Source organism: Triticum urartu, chromosome 5A (assembly GCF_056163025.1).
Source record: "Triticum urartu cultivar PI428250 chromosome 5A, HENAU_Tu73, whole genome shotgun sequence".
Taxonomy (NCBI): Eukaryota; Viridiplantae; Streptophyta; class Magnoliopsida; order Poales; family Poaceae; genus Triticum; species Triticum urartu.
In genome coordinates this window covers 339,028,599-339,041,074 of record NC_141877.1, presented here as the reverse complement: position 1 = coordinate 339,041,074, position 12,476 = coordinate 339,028,599, and the positions used below count along the sequence as shown (strand labels likewise).

General features: G+C 50.2%; 2 protein-coding genes across 2 annotated transcripts; one reads left to right on the top strand and one right to left on the bottom strand.

The window, feature by feature from the left end:
* Positions 1 to 869: 869 nt before the first annotated feature.
* Positions 870 to 11,272, bottom strand: LOC125508850 (aspartate--tRNA ligase 2, cytoplasmic). Its single transcript, XM_048673644.2, has 10 exons — positions 10,644 to 11,272; positions 10,311 to 10,421; positions 10,102 to 10,215; positions 4,224 to 4,514; positions 4,030 to 4,140; positions 3,891 to 3,944; positions 3,205 to 3,284; positions 3,017 to 3,132; positions 1,345 to 1,459; positions 870 to 1,194 (listed from the first exon to the last, which is right to left on the bottom strand). The coding sequence occupies exons 1-10, from the start codon at positions 11,163 to 11,165 to the stop codon at positions 1,068 to 1,070; spliced, it is 1,641 nt and encodes a 546-aa protein (XP_048529601.1). The 5' UTR covers positions 11,166 to 11,272; the 3' UTR covers positions 870 to 1,067.
* On the top strand, positions 5,047 to 7,050 carry LOC147971308 (uncharacterized). Its single transcript, XM_087522406.1, has one exon. It carries the CDS (start codon positions 5,047 to 5,049, stop codon positions 7,048 to 7,050), a length of 2,004 nt encoding a protein of 667 aa, XP_087378532.1.
* Positions 11,273 to 12,476: the final 1,204 nt, after the last annotated feature.

Below are 12,476 nucleotides of genomic sequence, written 5' to 3'. Positions count from 1 at the left end.
TTTTGTTTTGTTAGGTTTGTGTTCTTCGCAGAGGCAAGACTGTGGCTTCTCTCTAAAAATGAAATAAGGTTGTCTCCGTCTACCCTCGTCCTGGTGCTGCATGCATAAGGCGTGCAAGGATGTGTCTTTGGCAATTTTGTTTTTGGTGGATTTGATTTTTGTTTATCGTTTGTATGTCTTCAGATTGGATCCTTTTGATCTGAGATTCTCTTCATCGACGGCGGTTGTTGTTTTGGTGCGCTGTTCTGTAAGGCCTTAGTATGTTTTCGATTGTTTAAGATAACAAGGAGGGGCAATGACGACGGTGCGCCTTCAACTCGCGTCAATACTTATAATCTTCATTAGGTGGTCTACAGATTTGGGTATAATTTTTATTATTTTTTATGTTCCTTATGTTGAATGTATCTGCTCTTGTTTGGCGCATGTTAACCGCAGATATATACAATGTGCATCGAACCTTCAACCGGGAGAAATGTCACTCAAAATACCCCCCTGCTATCAAAGATTTGTCTCAAGACTCTTGACGCCACTCCGCACTTCAAGATAACCCCTGCTATCAAAGATTCGTCTCAATACTATCTTGACGCCACACTAATTCTTGCTGTCGTAAAAAACTGGATCCACGTGAAAGGACACATTGCAGTTAGACTAGGCATGCACCACATGATGAGCCTAGCACGATAATTGAAGTAATACTCCCTATGTAAACAATTGTAAAACGTTTTAGCAGTTTAAAAGAGTAATGATTATTGCATTTTTGGCTTCGGATGGATGCGGACACATCCGCCTGCATCCCTAGGTTTGACAGAGACAAATAACGAAAATGACGGCAGTATCAGCAAGCGCAAAAACACAGCTAGCAGACCCACTTGGAAAAGCAGATTAATTTTCATTTTGTTCGAGATTGGTGAGTATTAACAGAAGCTCCAACACACTGACGGTGCTACACATTAGCCACGCCATAAACAGCACTGCACCCATCATCATAGGTTGTTCCAGTACTTGACTAGCAGATTGGTGAAGATGATGACAACCATGGGTGCAAGCTGTCGACCCAGGAAAGAAACTTATGGCGCGAGCCTCTGTGGATCACGAGGGAAAAGAGATGTCTTCCTGATGTTGTTGAGGGCGCAGAACAGCATAACCACTCTCTCCAAGCCGACCCCAAAACCGCCATGAGGAGGTGCACCATAGCTGTGATTGTCAGCATGGGAGGAATTGAGTACCGAAGTGAAGAAAATATATGTATTACTGAAGCATTGAGATGGATTGTTGGAAACAACTATGTACTGGTAAATACTGCAATATTACAACATTGCCGCCATACATGAGACAAGAACAAACCTGAATGATTCAATGTATGATGCGATAGTACTAGCGTCAATTCCACACTCGATTGCACGTTTCCTCAGAAGTTCAGGCGTATGTATTCTTTGCGCTCCAGAAATAATTTCCTCACCTGTCATACAAATAAAATTGGTCAGAATCAGAATTAAAACTAACAAGCATTCATGCTAATATACTGAACATAGCAGGCAGTTTCATATGCAAAATCCCCAAAGAGAATGTGTTTGTTTAATGTCTTTAGTCGTACAGATGGGAGATTTTTGCTTCATTATACCAGTATGTCTTTTTTTCTTGAATTATTGATGGACCTAGGAAACAAGCCAGCACAAAACCTAGGCTGGGACGATGTTAGCTATCAGTGGAAGTAGTGGAGAACTTTGCTTCAATATACCAGTTTGTTTAAGTTTGTATGTTCTAGACTACAAACTTGTCAGGAATCAGTGGAGAGTCCAACTCATGTTAACTAGGAACCTTTGTTACCTTGGACACATACATAAATAGAGGAGATGAGCACGTATTGCTCAAGCAAGAATGATGGTTAGTCTTTTCTCATCCAAAGGTTCTCTTATCCAGGCTATGTCTATATAGATATTCTTTCAAAACCCTAATCATGAGGCAGAAGAACTGACCTAATATAGATACTTTCTGTGCCATTATACTGTCATGCAACATCTCCCTATAACCACAACCTGTTGGAATAATCACTACATTCTACTGTTTTTATTTTGTCAACCCACAGAAGCTTTTTTTCCACAATAGAACATCACTCCTATCATTCTATGGGTCTAGATATCAAAGAATATGTATAAGAAACAGTGTCAGGCAGAATAGTGGCCCTGCTCTACCCATCTAGTTCAATAGTTCTGCCATATAGCATCCATTATAGCTTTCAACTTCCATTCCAAATGCATCTGATTCCACGATTTTGATATAACTTTGAAACATTATTCTCTTAAACTTGTATCCTGTTTGGTTAATTCTCATTTATCAGAATGTAGTTACGGACTAGAGTGGCACACATCATCCCAACTGAATATTATAGATGTTGACTAGAGTGGCACACATCATCCCAACAAGAACAAGTAACCAAATGAATGTGGGTGATTGGTCATTCCTATATGTGTATTGGGTTTTCTGCGAAATTCCAGAAAGCACATGTTCAGGAACTGGGGTACCAGTATACTAGTAATTTTTCCTACCCAATTAGGAAAAATGATGCCGCAAGAAACTCAACAGTTGAAAAAGGTAAACTTAATTAATGCTCCTTTTTTGTATATTTATCAGTACTTTTTGTTTGAAATGAGTACTTAACATACCCAGATGATTTAATTTTACTAAAAGGAGAGGTGGTATAAGCAACTTGCCGTAATTGTTTCCTCAAGTATAAGTGGCTAGTTGCAAACAAAGGAAACGGTAACATACGGACATGGGAAGCAACTTTAATTCCTCGCTGATTAGGAACATGAAAACACTTCATAGGTAGTATCTAGGAAAAATGAAGATACGTAAATAGAAATAACAAATATTTTGCAATTTTGCACCAACTAGAAATCAAAGAAAAAATAGGTCTTCAAATGTATAAAAATAACACAAAAGCTATACCCATGCAACTGGAATCACAAGCCAAACAACTTCTTTGGTAGTGTTGTAATGATTAATTAATACTCACCTCGAATGAAAACATCAAAAGAGTTGCTGTAAGCTGGATCATCGTAGCAAGGCATGGTGTAGAAAGGGCGCACAGCCAAAGGATATCGATAGAGGATGAAAAATTCTGTGCCATACCTACAAATAACAGATAAGTTAGCTTATTGAAATTAAGTGATACAGTTACATACGAGCAGTAGATCTACGTACTTCTCCTTAACAAGCCGACCAAGTTTCTTCTCAGCTTCAGTGTTAAGGTCACCCATAGGCTCGATTTCAGTTCCGGCTTCCTGCCATACAGACAAGTCATCCATAAATCTTGTCCAACTGAACTCATAAGTGAGCTCACAGTAACCGCCAGCTTTTCACCGGGCCTGATTTCCGAAGAAAATTAATCCCTTGTTTCAAAATGTCAAGCACATCCACTCATGATGTACTCTAATTATTATTTTCAGCTATGGAGGAACAATTCTGCTGGTGATGTCAGAAAAGACTGCCAGTTTCTACCAGTTTTTCAGCTAACAAGAAAACATGGTAACGGTCAAGCTGGAAGTACGGGTTGGTAGATAGCATTTGTTCAAAACAAAATGTCGATACACACTTCAAATTGGTAGAAAACATGCAAAATATAACAACACCAATTCATATGCGCTGCGCCACTGCAGTATTTAGTATTATTCGTAATTTGAAGATCATATAACCACTCCAAACAACTATTAACAGTATGTTTCTTGTTTCACAGGAATCTCAATTAGGACAGCTCAATCAAAACACCAGTAATATATGGGGCTATTAAATTTCTAACATCAATCACACTGTGAGAACACAAAAGAGCATACTGTATGCAAGTGAACGTCACCATAATGATGAAATAGACAAAGAGTACAAGCTAGTACCTTCAGCATTTTAATACCTTCCTCGTACGTCAGCTTCAAGGTTTTCTCTAGGTACTGTATAAAGTAGAAGAAGTTGAGACAGTAACTTAAGCAAAAGCATACGTATAACAACACAAGACAATAAGGAGTAATGTTTTACCTTCAGAGGTTCAAATGGATACTGCCTATTTATTGTCTCAAGTTCCTTCTGACAATTTTCATTCAAGTGTTTGAATATTGCTACAAATAAGCCATCTATGATATCACAAACCTGTGTACAAAAACCAGTACCTGGTCACCATCACTTCAACAAATGAACTAAATAAAGACTTATTTCCTCCAAATCTTCCTTACCTCAAAGTAGTGCTCCTTGATCTCCATCTCAGCATCCAACCCAATAAACTCACACAGATGCCTGTGAGTGTTTGACTTTTCTGCTCTAAAGACGGGACCAACCTCAAACACGCGGCCAAAGCCACCACAGATGCTCATCTGCTTGTATAATTGGGGAGATTGTGCTAAACAAGCAGGCTGGCCATTGTACTCCAGCTTGAATACAGATGCACCACCTTCACTTGATCCACCAATCAACTTTGGACTGTGAATCCCGATAAAATTCTCCAAGAACAAAAATTCTCTGAATTTCTGCATGGGTATCCAGCAATAGTTACATGTATGAACCAAAAGAAGAAGATAAATGTCATGTGGGGCGCTGCGTACAGGCGCGGGTCACGCGCCCAGGAGCAGCAGCCGACGGCCACAGCTGGCCAGGCATGATCGGGGCAAGGAGTCCTGATCCTACGTTGGTTCCTAGAGTCCAGGAGTAGTTAGTTTCCTAGTTTGTTAGAAGCCCATAAGGCCTTTATATATCCTGTAATCTGCACCCTTTGACGCAAGCAATAAATCATTATCTCCTATCTCTCCCTCTGCTCCTAATCTCATCTCCCGCACCATTGAGCAGTTAGGCAAAAACCCTAGCGCTCCTATCTACCGAGACTACGAGCTACGTAGTCGAGGTCCTGCTGTCTTGGGCACCGAGGTCCTTGACAACTTGGTATCAGGTTCCAGGCGATCCTCTTCCTCGTCCACGCTCCATCCACAGCCCGCCGCCACCCCTGCGTCCGCGCCAAGCACACCTCCATCGCCACCATCCGCCGCCGCCTCGGTCACTTCCGGCATGGCAGAACCAACCACCGCTGATCTGGCCAAGATGATCGAGGCCTTGACTGCAAGGGTGGCGTCCCTGCAGACGTCCGTCACCGCACTCCAGAAGGACAAGTCCGCCTCCTCGTCGAGCGCTGACGGCGCCCACGATGGGCAGCACCACAATGATCGACCGCCCCGGTTTCAGAAGATGGACTTCCCCAAGTTCGACGGCAAGTCAGATCCTCTCGCATTCATCAACATATGCGAGTCCTTCTTCCATCAACAACGGATCGCTGAGGAGGAGAAAGTGTGGATGGCGTCATACAATCTCGAGGGTACTGCCCAACTATGGTATATGCAGGTTCAGCGCGGCGAGGGCACGCCTCCGTGGCGCCGCTTCACCGAGCTGCTCAATCTCCGCTTCGGGCCACCTCTGCGCGCTAACCCGCTGGGCGAACTAATGGCGTGCAAGTGCACAACGTCCGTCGTCGACTTCCAAGAGCGGTTTGAGGCGCTCCTCCCCCGGGCAGGCATCTTATTAGAGACACAGAAGGTTCAGATCTTCACTGCGGGACTCCAGCCACCCCTCAGCCTCGACGCGGAAATCCACAACCCGCAATCCCTTGTCGTCGCCATGAGCCTCGCCCGCAAATTGGAGCTGCGCGACCAGTGCGCGCTCGCCTCCGCGCAACCGGTGCATTTTCAGCAGAAGGGCATCCTGCCGGCGCCCGTACCACGCCTCGCGCCCCCCGCACCGGCTCCACCAGCCGCACCCCAGCAGGCCCCCAGTCTGCCGGACGGGCACCAAATCAAACGCCTGTCACAGGCAAAGATGGAGGAACGCCGTCGCCTGGGCCTATGCTTCAATTGTAATGAGAAGTTTGGCAGGGGCTACAACCGCGTGTGCCAGCGCATCTTTCTCCTCGACCTGGCGCCGGACGACGACGACACGGCCTCCGCCACCGCTGATGCCTCGCCGGCCGACCCTCGGATCTCGCTCCACGCGATCTCCGGCGTGCGCACAAGCGAGACCATGCAGATGCATATCACCCTCGGGGGTGTCTCCCTCCTCGCCCTGATCGACTCAGGCTCCACCCACAACTTCATCGCCGAGGAGGCGGCCGCTCGGGCTACACTGCCATCCCCCACCACCGAGAAGATGCGTGTCACGGTGGCCAACGGCGAGCGCGTTACGTGCCAGGGCGCATACCGCGCCGTGTCCTTCCGCATTGACCAAGAGGCGTTCTCGGAGGATTTCCTCGCCTTGCCGCTCGCGGGCTACGACGTCGTCCTAGGCACGCAGTGGCTGGCGACGCTTGGACCGATCCTGTGGGATTTCCGCGCCCTCTCCATGACGTTCTGGCGGAGGGGCCATCGGGTCTGCTGGCGCGGCATTGCAGGACCGGACGGGCCAGCCCTGAAATCATGCAATGGCCGCGATTTCCTCGACGCCATCATCACCGAGTTCGACGGCATCTTCGCCAAACCCTCTGGCGTGCCACCACCCCGCAGCCGCGACCACGACATCACCCTGCTGCCTGGTTCCGCCCCGGTGGCCGTCCGCCCGTATCGCTACCCGGCCGCGCACAAGGACGAGCTGGAGCGTCAGTGCGCCGCCATGCTCGCCCAAGGCATCATCCGAGCGAGTTGTTCCGCATTCTCATCGCCGGTACTGCTGGTCCGCAAGCCCGACGGGTCCTGGCGCTTCTGCATCGACTACCGCGCCCTGAACGCCATCACCGTCAAGGATGCGTTTCCGATCCCGGTGGTGGACGAACTCCTCGACGAGCTCCGACGCGCTCGTTTCTTCACCAAGCTCGACTTGCACTCCGGCTACCACCAGGTGCAGATGCATGCGGAGGACATCCCAAAGACCGCCTTCCGTACCCACGACGGCCTCTACGAGTTCCTGGTGATGCCGTTCGGCCTCTGCAACGCGCCGGCGATGTTCCAGGCACTCATGAACGATCTGTTGCGGCCGTACCTGCGCCGCTTCGTTCTCGTCTTCTTTGACGACATCCTCATTTTCAGCTAGACGTGGGCAGACCATCTCCGACATGTGCGCACCGTCTTCACCGTCCTGCACCAACACCGGCTCTTCGTCAAGCGATCCAAATGCGCGTTCGCCGTCGAGTCGATCTCCTACCTGGGTCACACCATCTCCGCTGCAGAAGTGGCCATGGATCCGGAAAAGGTGCAGGTCGTGGCCGATTGGCCGCAGCCACGCTCGGCGCGCGCGGTCCGAGGGTTCCTCGGCCTTGCGGGGTACTACCGCAAGTTTGTCAAGGAGTTTGGCGTGGTTGCCGCGCCACTAACAGCCCTCCTTCGCAAGGATGGTTTCTCCTGGTCGCCGGAGGCGGCAGCAGCTTTTACCGCCCTCAAGACGGCGGTCACCACGGCTCCCGTCCTCGCGTTGCCGGACTTCACGCGGCCGTTCATCGTCGAGTGTGACGCCTCTACATACGGCTTCGGGGCCGTCCTTCTTCAGGACCAGCACCCGGTGGCTTTCTTTAGCTGGCCGGTCACGCCACGTCACCGTTCCCTGGCAGCATATGAACGGGAACTCATCGGCCTGGTGCTCGCTATTTGTCATTGGAGACCATACCTCTGGGGGCGCCAATTTGTGGTAAAAACTGATCACTAGTCTTAAATTCCTACTTGACCAGCGTTTGGCAACCATTCCGCAGCATCATTGGGTCGGCAAACTACTGGGGTTCGACTTCACCATGGAGTACAAGGCCGGTAGTACAAACACGGTGGCGGACGCCCTTTCCCGCCGCGACACGAAGGAGACGTCGGTCATGGCGATATCGGGTCCTCGCTTCGACTTCATTGATCGCCTCCGGCAAGCTACGTCAACCGACCCGGCGCTCGTCGCACTACGTGAGGATATCACGACGGGTACGCGGCAGCAGCCGTGGTCACTCTCCGACGGCCTCGTCACTTTTAACGGCCGCCTCTACATTCCGCCGTCGTCCCCGCTACTCCAGGAGCTCCTCACCGCAGTGCACGACGACGGGCACGAAGGCGTCCTGCGCACCCTGCATCGTCTCCGCCGCGACTTCCACGCACCTAACCTTCGCAAGACGGTGCAAGAGTACGTCCGCGCCTGCGGTACTTGCCAGAGGTACAAGTCCGAGCACTTGCACCCCGCCGGTCTGCTGCTGCCGCTGCCGGTGCCCACGGGCGTGTGGACTGACGTCGGCATCGACTTCGTGGAAGCGCTCCCTCGCGTGGGCGGGAAGTCTGTCATACTCACCGTGGTGGATCGCTTCAGCAAGTACTGCCACTTCGTGGCGATGGCCCACCCGTACACGGCAGAGTCGGTGGCACAGGTGTTCTTCGCCGAGATCGTGCGCCTCCATGGCATTCCGCAGTCCATGGTTTCGGACCGCGACCCCGTCTTCACCTCGGCATTTTGGCAGGAGCTCATGCGCCTCACCGGGACGAAGCTGCACATGACGTCGACATTTCATCCTCAATCGGATGGCCAAACGGAGGCTGCTAACAAGATCATTGTTATGTACCTGCGTTGCCTCACAGGGGATCGTCCGCGACAATGGCTACGGTGGCTTCCCTGGGCCGAGTACATCTACAACACCGCCTACCAGACGGCGACCCAAGAAACTCCGTTCAAGCTCGTGTATGGACGCGACCCTCCCACTATTCGCTCTTACGAGCCAGGCGAGACGCGGGTGGCGGCCGTGGCAAAGAGCATGGCGGAGCGAGACGAGCTACTCGCTGATGTCCGCTACCGACTACAGCAGGCGCAGGCGGTCTACAAGTCCTACTACGACAGACGCCATCACGACGTCAGGCATGTAGTGGGCGATTGGGTGTGGCTTCGTCTTCACCAGCGCGCCGCATCTTCTCTCAACTTGCCGACCAGGGGCAAGCTCAAGCCACGCTTCTACGGGCCGTACCGCATTTCCGAGGTCGTCAACGACGTCGCCTACCGCCTTGAGCTACCCGTGCGCTCGCGCCTCCATGATGTGTTCCACGTGGGCCTCCTCAAGAAGTTCTTCGGCACGCCTCCAACTGCACCGCCGGGTTTGCCTCCAATCCACAACGGTGCGGCTGTTCCGGAACCAGAACGCGTGACTCGTTCACGCCTCGCACGCAGCGTTCGCCAGCTCCTTGTCCACTGGAAGGGCGAGGCTGCTTCGTCGGCAACATGGGAGGATCTTGACAGTTTCGTCGAGCGCTACCCCACTTTTCAGCTCGAGGACGAGCTGTTCGTCGAGGGGGGGAGAGATGTCATGTGGGGCGCTGCGTACAGGCGCGGGTCACGCGCCCAGGAGCAGCAGCCGACGGCCACAGCTGGCCAGGCATGATCGGGGCAAGGAGTCCTGATCCTACGTTGGTTCCTAGAGTCCAGGAGTAGTTAGTTTCCTAGTTTGTTAGAAGCCCATAAGGCCTTTATATATCCTGTAATCTGCACCCTTTGACGCAAGCAATAAATCATTATCTCCTATCTCTCCCTCTGCTCCTAATCTCATCTCCCGCACCATTGAGCAGTTAGGCAAAAACCCTAGCGCTCCTATCTACCGAGACTACGAGCTACGTAGTCGAGGTCCTGCTGTCTTGGGCACCGAGGTCCTTGACAATAAACATTACATGCTACAGAAATACTTCCTCCGTTCCTAAATATAGAAGTCCTTTTAGAGATTCCAATATGGACTACTAACAAAGCAAAATGAGTGAATCTACACCCTAAACTACCGTCTATATACATCCATATGTAGTCCATATTGAGATCTCTAAAAAGACTTATATTTAGGAACGGAGGGAGTACATAATAAAATCTATCTGCATGAGATGCCACATGAATGTCACGAACATAAGCATAGTTTTGATGAACAATATCTAATGCTGCATGTTAAATATAGTTTTGTGCAAGGTGCCTTTTGCTGGTAGATGGAGATACTAAGATGAAAGAATGAACGGCGACAGGGCCTGCTTCTATTTAATAATAACAACGCACGTGGTGCTAGACATAACAGAACATGCTATTTGTTACGGCAGTATGCCTTGCTGCATGAAATGTAACAGTCGGTCAGTACAAACAAGGACAAATAGTACTCACATTCTCAACATGGCATTGGATGCGGAAGATTGCTTGATTCGCAGGTGTCCGCAGATCGATAGCTCGATAGTTCAACCGTGTGTCCTGGAGAACACGTACCAGCTTCTCTCCATTCTGTAACCATGGCAAGGATAAGAATCGTAGAGCAAAAACTGGGCGCCTCATGCAAAGAGGAAGAAGGCGAATGGAAGAATTTGCAACGGACGTACTTGTTCAGCCTTCTCGAATTCTGCTTCACTACGGGCTGCGTCCTCAAGGTTGATCGGAAGTGTGGGGATCGCCCTATTGATGCAGTAAACCTTCCTAACCTGGATCTCGACCTGCCAGTCCAAAGGAACAGACAAACAATTCATCAGCTAGGCACACCATATATAACACACAAACAAAACGAAATTGTAACGAGCGTGCACTTGATATTCCGAATTAGGCGACAACAATTCGAATCAAATAAGGAAGGTTACAAAACAACCATCTAACTATGCGGATGATGGTTGCTACCGATGACGAGAAACAAGCAAACTGGGCCAGATAAGACGACTGACCTGCTGCGTGGTGGCCTTGAGGGGCTCCTTGGGGAGGGTGACGACGCCCTCGACGTCGACGATGCTCTCCTTGCTGAGGGAGGTGGCGAAGCGCACCATCTGCGTGCTGACGCCGGCGTCGGCGCTGGCGACGAGCACGCACTGCACGGTGCTCATGCTCTGGCGCAGCACGACGAAGGCCATCTTCTTGCTGACGGGGCGCAGCGTCTGCGCGGAGCCGCGGATGAGCACGGAGCGGCCCGCGGCGGCCTCGTCGAGGTCGCCGATGTCGGTCCAGGACCTGCCGGAGATGGCCTTGGACTGGATCTCCTCGACGGGGACGTCGCCGTAGTTGGCCGCGAAGGGGTCGGCCTCCTCCGCCTGCGGCTGCTGCTGCTGCTGGCGCTGCGACGCCTTCCCGGCCTTCTCGGCCTTCCGCGCGTCCTTCTTCAGCTGCTTCTTGCTGATGGTCGCGGCAGAGAGGTCGGCCTCGAGCTCCTCCGTGGAGGCGGAGGCGGGTGCAGGCGCGGGCTCCGACGACATCGCGGCGGTGGCGGGCTGGCGGCGAGGGGAGGCGGTAATAGGGTTTAGCGTGGTCTGGTGGGATGGGGATGGTGGTGGAGGGGGTGAACTTGACGACGGGACGCCCTCGATGGACTGGGCTTAACTTAAAGGTCGGTGTGTAAGCCTACCGGCCCAGCCCGTCTGATGTGTTGGCTTGGCGGCCCCGGAAAGGAACGCAAAGAATTCAGGTCAAAGCCACTTCTTGCCTGGAAATGGTAGAAGGTGTCTTTTTGCCCGGTATTTGTAGATTCAGTTTGGCTTTGCGGTGGAGGGTAATATGCTGTGGGCGGGATGTGCCCAAGTTTGACGGGGAAGCAATGCACTTGTCTTGCTCATGGAATCGTGCTTCATGCTAACCGCGCCGTTCATTGGTCTTCCAGGGTAGCACCACGGTTTTGACCGCGACGACGACGGCGTCTCGCGCCGTGTAATGAAGCCCCCGTGGATTTGCAGCGGCAGCTGGACTTTTTTCTTTGTTGGTGCGGCAGCTGGATTGGGACAGTATATTCAGGGCATGTATAATGGTGGCATATGGATACAGATGCCCCATGACAAAAAGTAGTTTGAAATATTTACATTTATTTTTTTCTTTTCAATGCGAGCTATCACTAGTAGGTCTTATTAAGAAATAGAAAATAAAGACTTTAGTACACATGCATTTTTACTTTTCACTCTAACTTTTTCAGCTTTTGACCCCGGACCATATTTTTTCTCTTCAAGCACCCGCCTCCTGGAGAGGATTCCATTTCCCTATCCAAGCATATTTTACTCATATCCGATCCTACATGACATGCGAGACATCATCCTAAGGCTATGCATTGTACATGCCCTCAGCAGGTATAATAAGATGATATAAGCAGACTATAATGAATGCTACTTCTATATCTTTGTTCAGTTGAAGGAGAGAGAATAAAACCGAGTTGTAGAATAAGAACCAGCTATAGCACGACGCCAAGACACTTTGTGAGATCGTAAGATGGGTCTGTCATTAATAAAATAGTACGTACATATTTAAACCAACTATTATGTTGGCTATAAATGACATGCCAACTACTTATACCTAATTGCTGACTATAGTATTAACCATACTCTAAAACCGTCGAGGCTTTGCGACCTTCAATTGTTTAACAAGATTTTTTGCTAGAGCGGGTGCGTTTGATAGCATGTACTCCCTCTTCCATGTGTGATTTAATTGGGCCTAGATAGCTGAATGTAGTTTAGTGGTAGGGACATAGTCTTGTGTCCCGGACAAGTTGGATTCGATCCCATGAGGTTTGGATATTTCAATGG

Bases quoted from the DNA above. Each gene is read 5' to 3' on its own strand.
- LOC125508850 (XM_048673644.2), bottom strand. From the start codon at position 11,165: ATGTCGTCGGAGCCCGCGCCTGCACCCGCCTCCGCCTCCACGGAGGAG. The intron at 10,422-10,643 runs GTCAGTCGTCTT...TTGGACTGGCAG, and splicing joins TCAAGGCCACCACGCAGCAG to GTCGAGATCCAGGTTAGGAA. The intron at 1,460-3,016 runs GTGAGTATTAAT...TTTGTATGACAG, and splicing joins TTTTGATGTTTTCATTCGAG to GTGAGGAAATTATTTCTGGA.
- LOC147971308 (XM_087522406.1), top strand. From the start codon at position 5,047: ATGGCAGAACCAACCACCGCTGATCTGGCCAAGATGATCGAGGCCTTG.